A 22307-nucleotide genomic window follows, 5' to 3' on the forward strand; every position below is an offset into this window, starting at 1 on the left:
CAAAGGCCCAGGGTGGAGCCCAGCTGACGTGAGATCGCGGAGGCTGCACAGTGGAGACACACACTAGGTCCTCGTGGTCACCTCCAGGCAGCTGCCTCTTGGCGTCCTGTTCCGAGCAGTCCTCAGAGACCCGAAGAAAGAAAGGGGGACTCCTTGTCTGCCCGCAGGCTCTCAAGTCACCACCATCCGCCCCCAGGGGTGTCCCCCAGTGTGTGTCACACGCTGTGGAATTCCATTCTGAGATTCATGCCCTGGAGTCCTTTTTTAAAAAAATTTATTTATTTATTCATGAGAGATAGAGATAGAGATAGATAGATGGGGCGGGGGCAGAGACCCAGGCAGAGGGAGAAGCAGGCTCCAGGCAGGGAGCCCGATGTGGGACTCAATCCCGGGTCTCCAGGATCACGCCCTGGGCTGAAGACGGCGCTAAACCGCTGCGCCACCGGGGCTGCCCCATGCCCTGGAGTCTTAGAGGCTCACCAGGCCCTCGGCAACCGTGCAGAGACCCCGATGGGAGTGGGAGTCGGCCGGCGACCGCTCTGGGTCCCCGTCGGACGTGGCAGGTGTTAGGGTGACGCTGATGCGGTGATGCAGTGAGTACAGAGGCCCAAGGCTGCACGTACCGCCTCTGTGGGACGGATCTCCCTCACCTGCAAAGAGGAAATGATAACACCACGGAGTTCTGATGCATCAGGGGTCCCGGGGAACGGAGCTGGGTGCTTGCCTCGAGGGGTTGACAACAGCGCTGCCCGCAGCAGGCCCGGTCCTTGTCTTCGTGAAGCTTCGGGCTAGTGGGGCAAGGGCACACACGTAGTATCACGAACCCGAGGGAGGGCTGTGCAAGCGCAGAGGAAATGAAGGAAGAGACCGGGAGACATCTGGACATCCACCAGGGCCCCTTGGTGTAGTCCGGGCCCAAGGGGCGGGTTGGCTGCGAAGCCTGCTCCCTCGCAGCGGGTGAGGCCTAATGGGAGGAAGCCAGGGGCAGAGCGGCTGGGAAGAGAGGCCGGTGTGTGCCCGCAGCCTGGGGGTCAGGGGACAAGGGGGGCCCGGAGCCAGCGCATCCGGCATGCATGGACTGGGGGACGGGAGGAGGAAGGGTATAAGATGAAGCCAGGAGGAGGGGCAGGGCCCTACTGGGTTAGAGAGCTTCGGGTGACCAGTGACATCCTGGTCTGTGTTTTAAAAATGCAAGTTACTGCATGAAGAGGGATGGGAGGCTTGGTGTGGGGGGGGCAGGGAGATGGGTTTTGAGGCCTACGACATTCCCCACGTGAGCGGCGAGGGCCACGAGGGCTACGGCGGAGGTGGAGACCTAGGGACACGGGGAGAAATTGGGCAGCGGTGTATCTTCCACCTGAGAAGCAAGACGATTTGATGAAGTCCCAGGGAGCGGGATCGGAGGGCAGGGCTGTGTGGCAGTGAAGGGAGAAGGCAGAGCAATGGGGCTGTGGGCTGGAGAAGACCGCTCGGAGGCGGGGTAACGTCGGACCCTCCAGAATGCTCGGCCCCAGGTCGGAGGCAAGGAGTCAGACAGGAAACCTGCAGGCTGCGGAAATGGGATCCGAGTCAGAGAAGCGAAAGCCACCGTGACGTAGCCTGAACACAGCTGAGGAGGGATAGCGTGAGGCAGCGCCAGCAGCTAAGACACGCAGACTCGAATCCACAGTGTTTTTGTTAGGATTGGGCTGCAAAAAAAATAAAAAATAAAAAATAAAACTAAAAAAAAAAAAAAAAAAAAGAATTGGGCTGCAAGAGGCAGAAAAGCCAAAGTAACATTTGCTTAATAAAGTAGGTTTATTTTTCTTTGTCACATACATGAAGTGTAAAGGTAAGGAGTCCCGGGCCAACGGGTACATAAATTCTAAGACCATCAAGGATCCAGATTCCTTTTAAGAGCCTGTCCTGCTACACTCGACCACCCGCCTCGTGATACAAGGAGGCTGCCCCCGCTCCGGGGATCACGTCTCCATCTAAGCCAGGGGAACGAGGAAGAGGAAAGAAAAGGGTCTGCGAGCTCCCTGTAAAGATACTTCTCAGGAGCTGCACGCTCGTGCGGCCTACACCCCGTTGGCCAGAACCCTGTCACGGAGCCGTCCCTCGCTGCGGAGGAAGCTGGAAAACATTGCATTAGCTCTGGGCAGCCACGTACCCGGTTAAACATTAGGGATCCAGTTACGACATAAAAGGGGGAAGGGAGGCAGCGACAGCTCCACTCAGCAGCTGCTGACAGCCAGATGTAAGTCAAACATCATTATGTTTGAGTAGAGTTCCCATCGAGCAATGAGGACGACATGAAGACCATAATGAACATCCCATCTGGAAGGTTCTTCCCCCAGGGAGTCCTGAGCCTCACTCCCTCAATTCCCTCCCATCTCTGCTCTGATGCCACCTCCCCTGATCCCTGCCCCTCTTGACCCCCCTAAGCTGGCTTTGTTTTCCCTCATGGCACTTACCACCGCGCGACATCGTGTCCTCTGCTGACCTAGGTGCTTCTTGGGTGTCCCCCGCTAGGCTGGGAGCCCAGTGGGGGGAGCTCGCTGCTGGGAACCCAACCCGCGTCCAAGTTCCCGCCTCATGGCACCTGTTCACTCCATATTCGTTGATGGGATAAAGAAATGGGCAAAGCACACCAACAGTCCCTAAAGGGCGCTCTGGTTCATCTTAGGTTTGCATGAATAGCCAGAGAAGGAACGCGACTGGCAGCGAACCCCGTGGAAAACAGGGGGCATCTGTGGCCATGGAAACCCTGCAAATTAAAACAACCTCCAGGCGCCTTTTTTCATACATTAAATCAGCAAAATGAAAACGGAGACTGATACCCTCGGATGCTGGTAAAGAGGATAAGGAACCAGTAGTAATAAAAGGCAGCCTTACAAACGGGGACGAGTAAATAAAATCTTAAAAAAATTAAAAATAAAAATGAAGAGGGATCCTTGGGGGGCTCAGCGGTTGGGCATCTGCCTCTGGCTCAGGTCGTGATCCCGGGGTCCTGGGATCGAGTCCTGCGTCAGGCTCCCCGCATGGAGCCTGCTTCTCCCTCTGCCTGGGTCTCTGCCTCTCTCTCTCTCTTATGAATAAATAAATGAAATCTTAAAACAACAACAACAAAACAAAAAAACAAATGGGGAGGAGCTTCTAGAAAGCGGCTTGCCGGGGCCTCGGGCTACCGGTTGGAGAAGGCGGTACCCTGGGCATTGGCAGCTGGAGGGGGTGACACGCCGGTGCATCCGGTGTGAATGGAGCCCTTGGAGCTGGCTGATGGCAGCCCCGAGGTCACCGATGTCCACCCTGTGCTACAAAAATGTGTGCATGAGTGTTCCCTACAAAGTCACTTGTGAAAATAGAGGGCTAAACCCAATAACAAAACATTCAGCCCTACGGAAATATTTTCGGAAATCGAAGTACATATTCTTTTTTTCTTAAATATTTGATTTATTAGAAAGAACAAGCGGGAGTAGGGAGGTGTGAGGAAGGGGCAGAGGGAGAGGGAGGCGTAGACCCTCTGCCAAGCAGGGAGCCCCAATACAGGGCTCGATCCCAGGACCCTGGGATCAGGACCCGAGCCCAAGGCAGACGCTTGAGACACTGAGCCACCCGGGTGCCCCAGGTGCACCTATTTTTTTTTAATATATTTATTCATGATAGAGAGAGAGAGAGAGGCAGAGACACAGGCAGAGGGAGAAGCAGGCTCCCTGCAGGGAGCCGGACGTGGGACTCGATCCCAGGACCCTGGGATCACTCTTTGAGCCGAAGGCAGATGCTCAACCAGTGAGCCACCCAGGGATCCCCTGGAGCACCTACTCTTAATGAAAAAATAGACACCACTTTGACATAATACTCTGGAGAAGAACTAGAACATGACAATGAAATAGTGCTGGGTAAAAAAAAAATGAATATACAAAATAGTATGTATGCAAAACTCTGTAAATTCTCTGGGTAATAAGGTTATAGATTTTTTTTTTTTCACTTTCTTATCTAACTTTTAAAAAAGTAAACACATTTTTCCAAACCTCGCAAAATGTCAATTTCTCATTTTCAAAGTTTTCATCAGGGAGACGTGGGTGGCCCAGCGCTTGAGCCCCTGCCTTTGGCTCAGGGCGTGATCCCGGGGTCCTGGGATCGAGTCCCGCGTCAGGTTCCCTGCAGGGCGCCTGCTTGTGTCTCTGCCTCTCTCTCTCTCTGTGTAAACAAATAAAATTTTTCTTTAAAAATCAAAGTTTTCATTAAAACTGCATTTTCAAAGAGCAGTGAGGAGGATGCATGCCATACACAGAGTGATTCCAAAGTTGCTTTTAAAAAGATGTGTTTAGAGGGAAAGGCTGGAAAACTATGCTCCTAGCCATAAAGAGACACGATCTTTTTTTAGTAATTTTTTCTATTTAAATTCAATTTAACAGACGTGATCTTGAGGCAGGGGCATTAAGGATGAGCTCAATAGCCCTAAGGACAAGAAATATGGTAAATGCCTGCTATTCTCATTTGCTGAACGTTCATGACATGCCAAGCACTCCCCTGGGCGCTTTCCACACCCGGTGACCTGTAATGTCCCAGCCGTCCGGGGGGGAGGGGGGGGGCACAGCCACCTTCCAGGTAAGAAAATCAAGTTCGAGCGAGGGAGGCAAAGCGACTTGCCCAAACCCAGCCGTGGCTGGCCAAGCAACAGCCTCAGCAAACAGGATCCCCCTGCAGAAGCACGTTCCTTTCATCAGAAAGGAGCCACCGTGGTTTCCCCAGGGACAGCCGGTGGGAGTCCCCCCACCCCAGGCACCCAGGTTGCATGCACTCTGCAGGGAGCAGGGGTCCACCCCTGGAGTGCCCCAGCCCTACCAGGAGGTTCCAGAAGCTTGGGGATGGCTAGATGGTGGGGGGGGGGGGGGGAGGGAAGAGGAGAATTCTAGCAGGCAGGGGTCTGGCTGTGTTTGGGAGGAGACAGAAGAATAAGGAATTTATTTCTTTTTAAAACATTTTATTTAATTATAAAAAATAGTGAAGGGGAATAAAGGGGAAAGGAGAGAAAATGAGTGGGAAATATCAGAGAGGGTGACAGATCATGAGAGACTCCTAACTCTGGGAAATGAACAAAGGGTAGTGGAAAGGGAGGTGGGCGTGGGGGGGGGGTGACTGGGTGACGGGCACTTGAAGGGATGAGCACTGGCTGTTATGCTATATATTGGCAAATTGAACTCCAATAAAAAGAAAGTAAATAAATAAATAAATAAATAAATAAATAAATAAAATTTATATTGTTAGTTTGATAGTAAAAAAAAAAAAGATTTTATTTATTTATTCCTGAGAGACACAGAGAGAGAGAGGCAGAGACACAGGAGGAGGGAGAAGCAGGCTCCCTGCGAGAAGCCCAATGTGGGACTCGATCCTGGGACTCCAGGATCACCCCGGGCAGAAGGCAGGCGCTAAACTGCTGAGCCACCCAGGGATCCCCATGACCCCTCTAATTATACCTCTCTCTCTCTCTCTCTTTCTTGATCCACAAAATTGGCAATGACCGTGTGAGGGATGGGCTAATGAGGAAAAAAAAATACTTAGGGATTTTTTTTTTTGGTGTCTCAGAACAATTGTTCCTTAAGATGGGGTGGTTTAGGGAGCGGCTACGGATTTCCTTACCTTAGAACCAAGTGAGGTTGTGCGTGGTGGTCTGTCTTTGGAGTATTTGCCAGAGAAGAGAGTCTCCAGCACCACAGGGCTTGGGGGGGGTCGTGCGGGAGGCGCCCACTTTCTGCAGCGGGTACTGCGTGCCTGGAAGCAGGGAGGCATCTACACCGTTTCGACTCAATTTAGTCGATGATGATCAATTTGCCTGGAGCTGGATCTGAACACAGGTTAGGCTCCGAGGTGACCCGGGGCACTCCCGTTTTGCCCAGTGTATTAATAATAGTCACCTGTGTCCGTCTGTGGACTGATTTCACGAGGGCAGGATTCGTACCAGCCTTGCTGGTGGCTTGTTCCTGGCCCCATCCCAGCGGCTGACGCCTGGAGGCACCAATACATGCGTGAAATAAGGACTAATCCCCTGGAAATGCATCAGTTCCTCCCTCGGAAGCCCTCAAATCTCCCGTGGGAATTCTCTCTTCTGGTTTCATTCCTACGTGACCCTGGGCCGGAGACTCAGAGTGAAAAATCCAGAGCTGGCCAGGAGAAGAGCCAACGTGACGGAGTCGTAAAAAGGGACAATAAGCAATGAAATACTGGCTCTCCCTATTTTTTATGCTTCATCCATTCACATTTCCCAAACGCATACTTTATGCCAATCACTGGGCTCCAGTGCTAGAGATAGAGACCCCTCCACCCGGCCGTGGTAAGGGGGGGTGTAAATAGAGCATCCCTACATCCCTAGCGTCGCCTTATCCACTGACGATGAGTGTCCAGCACCGTGTCCCAGGCATTGTTCCAAGGGCTTCCCACGGATTGCTTTGTTTAGGGGCAGCATTGTGTTATCCCCATTTTAGAGATGAGCAAGCTGAGGCTCATCATCAGCTCATCATGAGGTGCGGTGATTTGTCCGTGTTCCTCAGCCGGCCAAAGGGGAAGGCCAGGCGCGGGTGCCCGCCGCTGGGTGCCTGTGCTCATCTCTCAATGGCTCGCAGGGAGCTTCCCGGGAGAGGTGACCCTGGGATCACTGCCTTTGGAATCACAGGGACGTTGGATAAAAAAGCAGATTTTCAGGTCTGGGGCTAGAGGGTCAGAATCCCTGGGAGAGGGAGCCTGAAAACCCCCATTTTTTGTTGTTTTTTTTTAAAGCACTAACCCAAGCGTTTCCGATGTGCACTGACGTTGGTAAAGATGTGCCACACTCACCGCTTGGGAGTTTACAGACTCCCTAGCACCCACCCTCCTGTACTGCAGCCTTGCCTCCTGCCAACTGCTGAGTTGCTTGGAATAAAGAGGAAAGGAAGGAGGGAGGGAGGGAGGGAGGGAGGGAGAAGGGAGGGAGGCAGGTCAGCGGAGCCCCCTCCTCTCCTGCCCTTGGACCTGCAGCAGCACATCCTTCCACCTGCTAAAGCTGCTGATGGGGGCGATGAGCCTCAGGAGGGGGCTCCCTCTGCAGCTGAACTGCCAACTGCTGGGAATGGAAGCAGGGGGACATAGAGCTGTTCCCAGGGCTCTAAACCTGAATGGCGATCCCTCCCCGGAGCAGGACAGGACCGCACCGGCCCCCTCCTAAGGGGCAGAGTCCAGGCTGGAAAGATTCGGCCAACAGGGCACCCGGCAGGAAGGAGGAGCAGAGCCGAGGGCCCTGACCAGACGGGCCGCAGATCCTAGGATAACACAGGGGGTTCCAGGCCGCGGGGAGGGGAGCCAGGATGGGCATGGGGGGGGGTGGCCAGCGCTGGTTCTCCCCAGCAAATCACGGAGCCCCCCTGAGCCTCAATTTCTCTCTCTGCGCTTGGAAGGAAAATAATAACTTATTTGACGGCCTCTGGTATTGTGATGTGTGATTGGGTGCACACCTCCTGGGTCTGGCCCTGCCCCTGGCTTGAGGCAATTGGCCGATTTTCATAATAAATGTCTCTGAAGCTGTCCTGATCCCCATTGGACAGAAGGGAGTGAGTCTCGGAGGGATTGAGAGCCCTGCCCGGCAGCGCCCAGCAGGTAACGGGGAAGCCAGGATTCGATCCCAGGTCCGCCTGGTGCCGAAGCCTGGCCTCTTACTGACTGCCGGCAGCTTCTCCAATCTTCCTTCCACTTCCAGTTGCCGTGACCGCGGTTTCAAAGAAAAGAGGTGTCCTCTACCCTCCCAGCCCACATCCTCAGCCCCCGCAGCACACGTGCCAGGTGGTTCATCCGTATTCAGCAAAGACGCAGTGCGGAGCTCTGTCAATCGAGAGCTGTCGGTACACAGCGGCCCAGCGACACCTGGCCAATGGGCCCAGTGTCAGCCCCGCCAAGTGGCATGTTGGAAACACAGGTGCCACGGCTGTCATCTACTTCCCCAAAGGTCTCAACTGAGGGGACCATCCGTATGAAGGACACTAAGGGACTTGGAGGGTGACTGAGCTTCAGCGAGAGCCCAGACTCCCAGGCCGGCCTTCCCCTCTGATCTTACCTCTCACCGTTTGCCCCTCACTCGCTCCTACTGTCAGCTGTTCCCCAAAGAGGCCAAGCTCATTCCCACCTCAGGGCCTTTGCACTTGCTGGGGCCTCTGCCAACAGCCACTGTTCTTCCTGCCTGGAAGACGCTTTCCCCAGATCTCCCTTAGGCTTCCTTGTCTTCCAGGTCTCGGATCCCAGCCCCCTCCTTCCAATCGCCTTTCCTGAGCACCTCCTCTGAATTAGTATCCCCAATCCACTCCCCTCCGGCCCATCCTCTGGCTTGACTTCCGTCGTGGTGCTTAATTCTCCCCGCAAGGGTCCTGTCCACGACTTGGCCTCCGTGTTCAGAAAGTGCGTGGCGAGCGGTGGCCTCCCAGTGAGTCTGTGCCGAGTGAATGGGCAAGTGAATACATGAACGAATGGGAGGTCTCACTAAGGTTTTTTTGTAATAAGGATCCAGCAACCTCCATCCCAAAGCACCCCTGTCCTTCCAGCTAACAAGGGCAGCGACCACGAGAAATAGCCCTGGGGTTGGTAACAACTTAACAACCGGCGGGCGGGCCTGTCCACACGCACGGCCGGGCATGGTTCCAAAGCTAAAAAGGCACTAATTGCTTTTCTATAAGGAGGTAGGGCGGCAGTCCCTGCGTGCCCTTCAGTGCCGATGGCCTGCATTATCGTATCTGTTACCGTCTTGATTGTCCCTGTGTCACTCAGCCAGCGTGGGCTTTCTCCTGCGCGTGTCCAGGTTGGGGCCAGGTCCCCACTCAGAGGCGAGAGGTACTGACTGGGGGAGTGAGCGTGGCTGTGTCTGGCGTGGGTGCCCGGGGCGGACAAGCGTGGGAAGGGTTAACTGGCAGCCTGCGGGCTGCGCTCGGGGCCCTGGGCCTGGCCGGGCACGGGCACGGGAGGGGTGGGCGCCGAAGGTGGAGCCGGCGCGGCCTGCCCTGGGGGAGCCAACGCTTGCCCAGCCCGACCCAGTGCGGGAAGTCACGTCGGCCGCAGGAATGGCTGGAAAAGCCCACACCTGGAAACCCCTCCCTCCCGGCCCCTCGGCGGCAGGTCGCCCCGGGCAGGCTCCCCGGGCGCCAGAGGCGTGAGCCCAGGGTGCGCACTCACCGGCCGCCGGCCGCCGGCACTGGGACAGCAGCGAGCGAGGATGGAGGTGGCCGACAGCCTGCTTGGGAATGGCAGCGACGTCCCCCCGCCCTGTGAGCTGGGGCTCGAGAACGAGACCCTGGTCTGCCTGGAGCAGCCCCGCGCCGCCAAAGGTAGGCGCCGGCCCCTCGCTCTTTCCATTCCCCGGAGATGAGGTGGGGGGAGAGCTCAGCCAAGACCAGGCTGATGGGGAAAACCGAGCCAGGTCCCCTTGGGCAAGGCTGCGCGAAGTCAGACGGTCGCAAGTTTGGACGATGGAGCGAAACGCAGGACGGAGTCAAATGCCCTTATTGCTCCCCGCCGGAGAGCTGAGGGGTCCCCGGCACGCGGGGTCGGGGTGGCGGGCGCTGGGGTGGGGGGATCGGCAAAAGCCAAGGGAGGAGGAGCTGAAGTGTAATAAGCCGGGGTGTGTGTGTGTGTGTGTGTGTGTGTGCAAGTGTCAAAGCTGGAACTTACCAGCAGCGCAGAAAAGGTGCTGTCACCATCTAGCTGTCACCTTTCCTGGGGGGGAATCCAGCGTGAAAAAGTGATGAAAGGGAAATGACGCTTAGCAGCTGGGCGAGAAAGCAGCCACCAGTCACTGGAGAAGCTTTGTTCTTAAGAAAAAGTGGGGCCCCGGGCGATGCTTTAACAAACCGACCCTTTAGAAGCCACCGGGTCACTCGGTGCGCTCCTCCTCGGTCTGTTTCGGCCAAGTGCTGTCAATGGAGGGATAGTGGGGCTCGGTGGGGTCCACCCTCCCTCGCCCCTAAAATAAATTAAAATTAAGAGTCTGCAGGAAACAGCCGTTGACTTGGTGTGCTCAGGTTTTAACGTTCTGCTCCCGTCCCCTCCCGGCTCGCCCCGTCCCCCCGCAGAGTGGCAGCCGGCTGTGCAGATCCTCCTGTATTCCCTGATTTTCCTGCTCAGCGTGCTGGGGAACACGCTGGTCATCACGGTGCTCATTCGGAACAAGAGGATGCGCACCGTCACCAACATCTTCCTGCTGTCCCTGGCCGTCAGCGACCTCATGCTGTGCCTCTTCTGCATGCCCTTCAACCTCATCCCCAACCTGCTCAAGGATTTCATCTTCGGGAGCGCCGTCTGCAAGACCACCACCTACTTCATGGGTGAGTGGCTGCTGGGGGCTCTCGCTGGGCTCGACCTTCCCAAGCCCCTGGCAGCCTCAGCGAGGCCAGAGCCAAAACAGAACAGAACCCCAAAAAAGCATCTGGCTGTGTGGGGCTGGGTGTGGGGACGCAGGTGCTAGTGTTAAGGTAGGTCCATTCTCCTGTGTCCCCCCCCACCTCCCCCCACCCCGGGAGTCAGTCCCCGGTCGTCCGTTTGCAGAGCTCAGTTTCTCGGAGGGAGTTGCAGAGAAACCGCAGAAGAGGTTGGCTTTGCTTGCTTGTGCTAGAAAGATAAAAGGACTCGAGCCACCCGGTCCCTTCCTGGAAGGTGGGAGCCCTGCCCAACCCAAGCCGTGGCTTCTGCGGGTGGTGAGGGTGGTGGAGGAGGGTCCTTTCTGTCGCTGCTCCTGCCTTCCCAGGGAACCAGGGCTAGGTGAGAACCAGTTGCATCCCAGCTCTCGATGCCTGTGTCAAGATTCACTTCCCAGCCTGATCCCAAGGGGCTGAGACCCTCTTGGACAGAGAGAGAGAGAGAGACAGACAGACAGACAGACAGACAGAGAGACAGAGAGCCCCTCTGGCACTATGTGAGGAGTTGCCTATGCTCCCAGAGCCTGTGGGTCACTAAGCTCACCCCGGTTGGCTGAGATATGCAGCTCGCTGCCTTTGCCAATCAAAATGATGACGGTGACAAATAAAAACCAGGAGCGCTGATATTTTTGAGTACTTTTATGCACCAGATGTTGTACAAAGGGCTTTTACTCCCACCGTCTCACCTCCCAACCCACCCTGCAAGGTAGTCATCCTTCACAGTCTCGCCGAGGAGGGGACAGAGGCACAGAGAGGTCACCCATGTGCCCAGGGACAGCCAGGTGGTAGGTAAGCCTCAGGGCAGAGATGTGAGCCTGGATCGGAAGCCACCACGGTGCCGGGTGAGTAAGCTGCCCCAGTTGCCAACTGCCGTAGCTCTCCTGAAGCTGCACAAAGAGATGTCTCGGCCTCCCCGTCTGCCAGGTTGCCTAGTTCTTTCCTTGCCCATCCTGAGAACTAGCTGCGGGGAGGAGGGGAGGCGGGGAAATGAGGGAGGGGAGTTTTTTGTTCTGACCTAAGCCTTGCAAGCTGTGCAGCGCTGAGTTGGGCCGGCTCGGGCAGGCCACCCCGGAGAGCTTTCAAAGTCTTACCTTCTCCCCAGTGGAGGAAGCGGGATCCAGCCCTGACAAAACGGGTGATGAATTACTGATCTGTGTGCCACAGACAAACAACCCAGAAAGTGTCAGTCCTTGTCCAAGAACTCTGAACACGAAACCAGACTCACAAATGGAAGGGGTCATTAGTAAACAATGAAGCAATAATAGTTACCAGCATCCCCGAGGGCTTTCAGTTTTCAAGGCCCACCCATATGTATCTTATGATAATATTATTTAAGAGTCTTAGCCAGGGTCTGTGAAAGGAGATTAAAAGCGAGTGCTTGTGTGATTGCACAACACTGTAAATGTAATAAATGCCACAGAAGTGCCCGCTTGAAAATGGTTAATTTTATGTGATGTGAGTTTCACCTGGAAAAAAAAAAAAACCCAAAGGGTTTTTAAAAATAGCTAAAATGAAAAGCAAGATAGTGCTGAAGCTATGTGCGATGCCATAACAGTTTTGTTGGATTTTTAAATCTGGGGATCTTGATTCTTCCCTTGATTTTGTGTTCTCCTCAATACTATTCCTAATATTCATTAAGTTAATATTCATTAAGCTCCTCATAGGCAGCCGAAAGAAAGAAAGAAGAAAAGGAAACAAGGAAAGGAAAGGAAAGGAAAGGAAAGGAAAGAAAAGAAAAGAAAGAAAAGAAAAAAGAAAGAAAAGAAAGAAAAGAAAAGAAAAGAAAAGAAAAGAAAAGAAAAGAAAAGAAAAGAAAAGAAAAGAAAAGAAAAGAAAAGAAAAGAATGCTTACCTGATGGTGGGTTTATAATAAGAGTGGGCCCATTACACAGACTTGACCCTGAAGTCTTTGGAGCTACACTCTGTAATCTAAATGTCATCAGTTCCTTGGGGTAAAATGTAGGAAAACACAGACCTCCTGTCTCAGAATGTGAGTTTTTATTTAACAATCTTGGGGTTGTAAATCCCTTCAAGTCTCTAAGGAATACTGTAGGTATTTTCCCCTAGGAAAAGAACATTTTTAGACATGGTTTCAGAGAATTTCTTCTCCCAAACTTAGATCAACTCTAAGGTTTAAGAAATCCTGCTAAAGGTAATCAGAAAAAATTGACAGAATGCATGGATGAATAATTAAGGGGACTTTTAAGGGCATAAGACGTGATAATAACTATACACGCTCAAAATACCAAAATTAAGGGTAATTAAGCTTCTCTGACGATGCCTATGCACATCATTTTATTTATTTATTTTTTTTTTATGCACATCATTTTAAATGAGGTGTTCTGAGGTCTTTCTCCCCGGTGACACATGCTTGTCCTACGATACACGGAACAGCAAACAGAATGCTGCGGGAAGCTCCAGTCCCCCCACCAGGAGCAACCTTTAGTTACAGAAAGGCGTGCCCCCCCTCATCCTTTCTTCACTATGTGCTTTGTTGACAAACTGCTTTTTTTGTAGTTATTTTTATTTATTTATGATAGTCACACACAGAGAGAGAGAGAGAGAGAGAGAGAGGCAGAGACACAGGCAGAGGGAGAAGGAGGCTCCATGCACCGGGAGCCCGACGTGGGATTCGATCCCGGGTCTCCAGGATCGCGCCCTGGGCCAAAGGCAGGCGCTAAACCGCTGCGCCACCCAGGGATCCCGACAAACTGCTTTTTAAAAATTCACTGTGTTTCATTCTTACGACAGTCTGTACTAGACATTCTCTGAAAGTTTTAATGCCTCCCGCCCAGACCCCAGTGACCTTTCCGGGTCCCAGGCCTTGAGAACCCCGGGCTCCTAGGTGAGTTTGATTTCAGGTTATGCTCCGCACTGGAGCTTTTCTCTGGGTGGCCCCAAAAACCTCTTCTGCGGGGTAGGAACACATCTCACCCCCTTGGTTATTGATTAATGAGCAACTTCAGCCTGAGAAGGAGTGTGGCTGCAGTCGAAATTCAATAAACTTCTTGAATAATTGGCAGCAAGATGCATTCGTAGAGACATTTCTTTAACTGCCTTAAGTCCTCTTTGAAGCTGGGAATAAATCATTAAAAAAAAAAACAAAACAGGTTGAAGCTGGGAATAAATCATTAAAAAAAAAAAAATACAGGTACATGATACTTCCTTACCCCCTGAGTGTTGTCGCTTGTTATCAAACCTGTGCAGAGCAGATATGGCTGAGCTAGTGTGCAAATAAACTTTGGATTTCAGAGCCAAAGAAAGAGTGCTCCTCTGTTTTCCAGGCACGTCGGTGAGCGTATCCACCTTTAACCTGGTAGCCATATCTCTGGAAAGATACGGTGCGATTTGCAAACCCTTACAGTCCCGGGTCTGGCAGACGAAATCCCACGCTTTGAAGGTGATCGCCACCACCTGGTGCCTGTCCTTTACCATCATGACTCCCTACCCCATCTACAGCAACCTGGTGCCTTTTACCAAAACTAACAACCAGACGGCGAACATGTGCCGCTTTCTACTGCCAAACGATGTGATGCAGCAGTCCTGGTAAGGCCTGTGGTGTTTATTCGTGTAATACGACTTGTTCGAGTCCACGCTTTTTATAGGAACTGGAATGTGTTGTCCGGAGTGGCCGGGGGATCAGTTTCCTGGAGATTTGGGGAAGGATTATTCTAACCGCTTCTTTAGGATAATGGTGAGAGAGAACACCTGGTCTCTGTTTTAAATGCCATCCACATATTAGCTCAGTTAATCCCCTCAAAACCCTATAGGGTAGGTACTATCATTGGGCCCGTTTTACAGATAAAGCAACTGAGACCTGGAGGGGTTAAGTGAGTGGAGCAAGGTCACAAAACGAGAAGATGCAGAGCCTCTCTGCTCACCCACAGAGCAGAATGCCTCTGGATGGTCTAGGGGAGGGTTCGGCTAGAGGATCTGGGGGGTTTTGATTTTCCTAAGAACTGAAGATAAAGCAGAGAATGAGTCCCAAACCCCACGTGGGCTTTTTTTTTTTTTTTTTTTTTTCTTTTTAAGAGCTATGGTTCTGGCACGGAACGCTTCCCTAGAAATAAACAGGCTCGAATCTAAGACTTGATTCTTTGCTGACTAGCCAACCGACATTGGGCAAGTTCACGTAACCGCTCTGAGGTTCAGGTTCTCTGTCTATGCAAGGATTCAATAATACAGGTTGCTGGTTTTTTTTAAATCTACCTCATTGGGTGGCTGTAAGATTCAAATAAGAGTATGTGTATGGAAGTGTCATTAAATAGCTTAAAAAATACAAGCAGAGAGTACTACGTTTACTAATTCCAAGCCTATTTTAGGATCAGGGAAACTAGACACTCAAAAATGGCTCAAAACTGAGATAATCTCTGCTTCTTTACCTTCCTTTCTTTTTTTTTTTATTTCCACCAAGTAACACACGCACACACACACACACACAGAATTATCTTGCAAATGAGAGAAACATTTCCAAGACTTGAAAAGGAATCTTATCAAAATATGTCCAATTGAAATGAGAAATGGCCCCGCCACCATGAGCCTCTGACAATTTTATGGCCTGATCGTGTAACCTTACACATGCCAGACGGCAAAAATGATTTAGGGGCCAGACTCATAAAGAAGGCTGTGGTGCTTCAGGAATCAAACCTGTTTAGAGAAAGCACAGCTCTGCCCCGGCCAGGCACTAGAATGGGAACGCCACCGTGCCAAGGGGTCGGGCACAGCCGGGACACCAGATTTTGCAAAACCAAGGAGGTTTTCCATCATTCCTATGTATGCGTTTGATGGTTCTGTTGTAGAGTCAACACATAGTATATTGTGATGCTGAAGAGCACTGTTCTAGAATCGTATTCTTTGGGTTCAAACCGCACCTTTGCCACTAGGTGTGTGACTTGGGACGAATGAGTTAATCCCCATGAATTTCAGTTTCCTCACATGTGAAATAGGTATTATGATCATAGTGCCTACCACAAGGATGACGATGGGAGTTAAATCTAATGTTACGTATGTGTATATATGAAATATTAGTCTATATATAATACTTAGCTTGGCACATTGCTCAGTAAGTCCTCAGTGAGCGTAAGCTCTTGTAAGTATTATGTTTTTGGTAGCAGCTTTATTGAGATTATTCACATACCCTTTGTTGTCGTTCTCATTGGTTTTACATGAAGATGTGTTTCAGGCACAGAATCACACCAACCTTTTCCAATCTAACTCGTCCCCATAAGAGACTACCTGAAGAAAAAAAAAAAAGAGAGAGAGAGAGAACAACCTCAAATGACTGAACTTCCAGACATAGAATTTCCGAGGCTACTAAATACTAGTAATTGATGTGTTTGCTCAGACCAGTTAAAATGGAGATGAACCCTATTTATTCCATCCCGTCTGAGTCTGAAATACTAGAGTTGATGGTTATTGAATTTTCTTTTTATTTTATTAGGCACACGTTCCTGTTACTCATCCTCTTTCTTATTCCTGGAATTGTGATGATGGTGGCATACGGATTGATCTCTTTGGAACTTTACCAAGGAATAAAATTTGATGCTATCCAGAAGAAGTCTGCTAGGGGTAACTATCTTTTCGCTCTCTGTTTATGCCAACATTTCACAAAAGCTTGTCTCCCGTGACTTAAATAGATACACCCAGAGTGTATGTTGGGGATTTTTGCAAGTATCCTTAGGAGGCCCTACGTCGTAAGGCACAGTCATAAGACCTCGCGTCCCTATTCCCTCATCTGTAAAATGGTGAATATGTTCCCCTCAAAATGGTGCTGCGTGGAACAAAATGACATAATGTGCACGTACCCAATTATCACCTGAGGGTTGGGCATCCCTCATTTTCTGCAGTGCTGCGTTCAAAGGGACCCCTTCCGCAACCGAAGGGAATTATAACTCCGATTCCCCATCCTTTCTTTGTCACACGCAGTTGCCCAAAACCTAGCTTCTTCCCACGCACTGCGATCCCCTGGCCACTAAAATTTACCCCCACCCCTCTGTGGATACAACTGGGTGCCCTTCTCACTCCACCCCCACCCCTCCGCTCTTTTACCACAACTAGAGCTGCTTCCATCTGGGTTGATTCCTGCTCCTTGTCCAGGCCTCTCAGTAAACGCATTCCAGAGGCTGACCGAGCAAGCAGGAGCCTTACCTGAGAATCTGGGGAGGGGAAGAGTGTGTTCATTATCTAATAATTATGATCCTTATAATTGACGTGCATAGAAGATTCTTTTATTATATAGTATGTGTATGATAGAGCCTATATTATTGTTTTCTAAGATTTAATTAATATGTATTTGAGAGAGACAGAGAGAGCAGGGGCAGGGGCAGAGGGCGAGGGAGAGAGAGAGAATCTCAGGCAGACTCAATGTGGGTTTTGATCTCAAAACCCGCAGATCGTGACCCGAGCGCCCTGAGCCCCCCCGGGCGCCCCACATTGGTTTATTAGTGTTAAGTGGCTTTTCCTCTGAAGGAAAGGGCCACTGTCGATCAGTGATCACCCTTGGCAGCGAGGCCCCAGGGTGCTCAGGCTTGGAGCGACCCCCTTGCTGCAGCGGGGAGGCTCCCTCGCCCGTCCCCAGCAGTCAGGGGTGTCCCTTGCCCCCCTGCAGACAGGAACCCGAGCACCGGCAGCAGCGGCAGGTATGAGGACGGCGACGGCTGTTACCTGCAGAAGGCCAGGCCCCGCCGGAGGCTGGAGCTCCGGCAGCTGTCCACCCCCGGCAGCGGCAGGCTCAACCGCATCAGGAGCACCAGCTCTACGGCCAACCTGATGGCCAAGAAGCGGGTGATCCGCATGCTCATGGTCATCGTGGTCCTCTTCTTCCTGTGCTGGATGCCCATCTTCAGCGCCAACGCCTGGCGGGCCTACGACACGGCCTCTGCTGAGCGCCGCCTCTCGGGGACCCCCATTTCCTTCATCCTCCTGCTGTCCTATACCTCCTCCTGCGTCAACCCCATCATCTACTGTTTCATGAACAAGCGCTTCCGCCTCGGCTTCCTGGCCACCTTCCCCTGCTGCCCCCACCCCGGTCCCCCAGGGCCGAGAGGCGAGGCGGGAGAGGAGGAGGAAGGCAGGACCACGGGGGCCTCTCTGTCCAGGTACTCCTACAGCCACATGAGCACCTCGGCCCCGGGCCCCTGAGCGGGACCCCACTCCAGAGGGGCAGCAGGCAGGGGGCGGAGGGGGGGCCAGAAGGAAGATGTCATTGCCGGTGGGGCCTGTGCACGGTCTGCTCTTCCTCCTTCCTCCGGGTTCCAGGGGAGCTCCAGCAGAGTGGGGCCGTGACTTGGTCTCTAGGCAATGCCAGGCAGCCCATGTCCAGCAACATTCACCATCAGAAACACCTCAGCAGGCCAGTAACAGGAGTCCAACGGGGCTCCTACTTCAGATGCAACGCCAAACACATGTTCAAAATGGAGATGTGGACCCTCCTTGAGCTTTAGAAGCTTCTAGAACATCCAAGGTGGGCCCTCCCCTCTAGTGACCCAGTTCTATGGCCCGCTTCATCTGCTGGTGCAGAAGGATGGAGGCTGCTTTGCCCCTGGAGAGAGTCTATCATGTACACAGTGTAACCATCCCCCGCCCCCCGCCCCCATCAGAAGCAAACCCTCTTCTGGTCATGTGTTTGAAGTGAGACAACAGCCTGACTTTTTTCTTTTGGAGGTTGGTGAAGGACGTTCAGAGACATAATTTTATCCAAAGAGCAGAAGGAAAGTTGTCTTAAAGATTGAATTTGGAATTTATATTTCTAAAAGGCAAAGAGATGTGTGACAAATGGCTCCATATGGAATGCGAACTTCCCATAGTGAATATTAAGAGCCAGAAGGTACGTGGAGATTTTTTTCTGCTTGAATGACATAGATCGCTTAACTCTGCCTTTATATGGTGATGTTGAACCCCATGGCCTCTTGGCCTCAACGTAATTTCCCATACTCCTCTGGCACTTCCTCTTTTCCAGAAAGACTCGAGGTACAAAGGAGAGTTGTAACCTATGTACCTGCCCAAGAGGGGGGAAAACACGTGTAGTCAGTCCCAGGATAAAAACTGGCATACGCGGGCTCCATTCACAGATAGCTTTGGTTTTTTGTTTGTTTGTTTGTTTGTTTTTTATAAATTTATTTTTTATTGGTGTTCAATTTGCCAACATATAGAATAACACCCAGTGCTCATCCCGTCAAGTGCCCCCCTCAGTGCCCATCACCCAGTCACCCCAAACCCCTGCCCACCTCTCTTTCCACTATCCCTTGGTCGTTTCCCAGAGTTAGGTGTCTCTCATGTTCTGTCTCCCTTTCTGATATTTCCCACTCATTTTCTCTCCTTTCCCCTTTATTCCCTTTCACTATTTTTTATATTCCCCAAGTGAGTGAGACCATATAATGTTTGTCCTTCTCCAATTGACTTATTTCACTCAGCATAATACCCTCCAGTTCCATCCACGTCAAAGCAAATGGTGGGTATTTGTTGTTTCTAATGGCTGAAGAATATTCCATTGTATACATAAACCACATCTTCTCTATCCATTCATCTTTCGATGGATACCGAGGCTCCTTCCACAGTTTGGCTATCGTGGCCATTGCTGCTATAAACATCGGGGTGCAGGTGTCCCGGCGTTTCACTGCATCTGTATCTTTGGGGTAAATCCCCAACAGTGCAATTGCTGGGGCGTAGGGCAGGTCTATTTTTAACTCTTTGAGGAACTCTTGGAGGAAAACACAGTTTTCCAGAGTGGCTGCACCAGTTCCCATTCCCACCAACAGTGCAGGAGGGTTCCCCTTTCTCCACATCCTCTCCAACATTTGTGGTTTCCTGCTTTGTTAATTTTCCCCATTCTCACTGGTGTGAGGTGGTACACAGATGGCTTTGAAGGTCAAGGCTGTCTGTGCTGTTAAATACAATCTATGTATTTGTCAATAATTGTATTAATTTTATATATATATACACACACACAAACCAAACATATAAGTATGTTCTTTACATATAAGTGTATTCTCCTGTGTGTTTAAAAAAAAGAAAAAACAATAGTGAATGGATGTGGGAATTCAATCATTGTTATCGTTTTGCATTCCTTTACCACAGCTGGAATTCCATGTGAACTTATCCATGCAAATTAGGGTTGAAATCTCTCTCCTCTAATTTAGAAATCTCGATGAAAATAAGACATGAGCTATAAATTTAGATAGTAGGAGGCACATTTCTAAATTAGAATGCATCAATCCACTCTGCCGGCGCGTCTCGGTTTATCTTTTTTTGGGGGGGGGGCAACATTGTCTTGACAGTTCGATAAATTAACGCAGGCATTTTTGACAGAAACAAGGGTACATGCTAGTGTAGGAATAAAAAAGGAAAGAAGACTGGAAGGGAGGAGGGAGGGAGGGAGCATGGCTTCCATTCCTCCAAGCCTCTGACAAGCGAGCTTTTCTTTCCCTTGCTTTCATGGGACCATGACCATCCATTGTTCCAGGCCTGACATTCTTCTGGATGCACAAAGGTCGGAGATTTCAATCACGGAAAAAAAAATCAGTGTGAAAAGGAGAAAGGGGAGGACAGTGGCAAGAAGGGACCATGAATAGGGGAAGGGAGGTGGTGTAACCTAATAAGATGTGAGTGTCACCATTTGATTTTTCAGGTGGGAGGGCCATGTGCTAACAGACAAAAAATTACTGAGGACAAGACCATATATTATAGGGGACTTTTCAAGCCGGATGTTAGTTTTTCTATTTCTCAGGCTGCGATATCATGTTTAGTGTTTATGACCGGTCATCTTAAATATTTCAAGGTAAGCATTCAGCGGCCTAAAGCAGGTACTGCTAAATGATAAAAGGCGTAAGACATGAAGTTGTCTCCATTATTTAAGTAAACTCTACAAAATCTAATTTTCCTTCCAGAGGAAAAAGCCTTCCCCTTCAACACGGTTAGCATATATAGAAAGACAAATCAGGCCCTCCCTGCGTTATTGGGAACCTCAGGAAGTTCCAAAGGTGGAACCATAGGGCTATCAGATTCGGCAAATAAAAATAGGGGATGAAAAAAAATAAAAATAAAAATAAAAATAGGGGATGTCCTGTTAAATTCTAATTTCAGATAAACAACAGATCTTTTTTTTTAGCACGAGTATGTCCCACACCCTAACATACGTCCTGTATTTTAGGTAGCAACCCTACTTTAAAACAATTTTTAAAATACATGAAAATATAAATGAGATTTCCCAGATAGAGGACAGTAATGTATGTGCCTCTGTTCACTAAAATTTATTGGATGGTCTTTCATATGATGGAAGTTTAAAAAAAAAGAAGAAGAAGAAGAAGAAATACGTTATTAACCTCCAGACTCTGTGTCTGACCTTTGAGAACTCTCAACAGGCTGATTTTACTTGAGAAACATGTTTATTAACATAAAGCTGTCCTGGTACTTTGTTGAATCAAGGGCCCGTATTTCATGCCGAAGTGGATGACTAATGTGAACTTGAACAAAAGGGGATGTACAGTTAAGAAAACAGATTCACCAAGTTCCTGGTATCTTCTAGTGTTTTCCAGTAGCTTCCACGCATCGCCGGTGTGGCAAATTACATCTCTGATCTTGGCTTAACCCACGTGTCCCAATGGCTTCTGCGCCCTGGTTGCTGCAGTACTTTCTCATAATAAACTTGTGGTGAGTGAGCAATGCGTGGATCTGTGTTGGTCCCACATGTCTGCGTACGCTCAACCTGTATCACCTCCATCCAGCTAAATGTACTCGTGAGGCTCGTGATCGTAGCTGTTGACCCTCCGGCCTCCACTGTGATTCCCTCCAGTGTTTTGCCCGGCACTGCACACCGGGACTGATCAATAAACGTGGTGACTAACGTCTACCCTGCCTCCTGTGCTTGGCCGAGCGCTCTTTCTGTCCGCGGCCGTGACTCTCCACAAGGGCGCATGTTCTTGGGAGAGTACCCAGGATTTCTAGAGGGCTTTTTCCAACACTGTGTGGATCTTCAGCCAAGAGTTGGCCATGTGAGCATCAGCAGATGCACATGTTGCCTTCTTTCCCTTCCTTTTGTCCCTTCCTGTGGGGGGGGCAGGGGTTGCGTGTGCATGCTGGTGGGGGTGTGGGTGTAGGTGTGAGTGTGTGCGTGCACAACTGGAGATTTTACTAATGGGAGGATGTTGTGTCTGTGAATAGCACCCGACACAGATTTTTTTTTAAGGGCTGGAGAAGGGGTGCCTGGGTGGCTCAGTCAGTTCAGCGTCTGTCTTTGGCTCAGGTCATGATCCTTGGGGTCTTGGGATGGAGCCCCTTATCAGGCTCCCTGCTCCACGGGGAGGCTGCTCCTCCCTCTCCCTCTGTCCCTTCCCCAGCTTGTGCATTCTCTCTCTCTCTCCTCTCCCTCTCTCTTTCTCTCTTGCTCACTCTCAAATCAATAAATAAAATCTTTAATTAAAACAAATAAAATAAATAAAAAGGCCAGGCAAAAGGACAAATACCGTATGATTCCATTCACGGGAAGTTACTAAAATGATCAAAAATCCTAGAAATAAAAATAGAAAGGTATTTAGGAAGGGCTGGGGGAGCGACGAGGGGGAGTTAGTGTTCAGCAAGTATAGGGTTTTCGTGTTGCACGATGCAAAGTTCTAGAGGTCTGTTGTGCAACAACGTGAAAATCCCCAACAGTACTGAAATGGCACCTAAAAATTGTTAAGGTGGTAAATGTAACATTACACTTTTTTTTTTTTTCAAGCAAAGTGGAAAAGCGAGGCAGGAGTTGGTCTATCACATCCCTCGATTTTGCTCTTCTCTGGCCTCGCTCTCCTTAAGGAGCGGAGCCAAGAACCATCACGACATCCCAATCCCTGCGGAAGCGCCCAGCTCACTGGGTAGGGCTGTGAATTCTCTGGAGGCCCCCCAGGAGCCCTTCGCTGCTTC

The 22307-nt window shown here is 50.7% G+C and overlaps 1 protein-coding gene across 2 annotated transcripts; it reads left to right on the top strand.

Moving 5' to 3' along the window:
* Positions 1 to 8787: 8787 nt before the first annotated feature.
* Positions 8788 to 21255, top strand: CCKAR (cholecystokinin A receptor). Of its 2 annotated transcripts, XM_077880447.1 has the most exons (6): positions 8788 to 9323; positions 10068 to 10319; positions 13694 to 13955; positions 15850 to 15977; positions 17017 to 17506; positions 18072 to 21255. In XM_077880447.1, exons 1-6 carry the CDS (start codon positions 9212 to 9214, stop codon positions 18130 to 18132), a joined length of 1305 nt encoding a protein of 434 aa, XP_077736573.1. In that variant the 5' UTR covers positions 8788 to 9211; the 3' UTR covers positions 18133 to 21255. The 2 variants fall into 2 exon arrangements, with proteins under 2 accessions (XP_077736573.1, XP_077736583.1); XM_077880457.1 differs by having other exon boundaries at positions 8790 to 9323; positions 17017 to 21255.
* Positions 21256 to 22307: the final 1052 nt, after the last annotated feature.

Source organism: Canis aureus, chromosome 2, assembly GCF_053574225.1.
Source record: "Canis aureus isolate CA01 chromosome 2, VMU_Caureus_v.1.0, whole genome shotgun sequence".
NCBI lineage: Eukaryota > Metazoa > Chordata > Mammalia > Carnivora > Canidae > Canis > Canis aureus.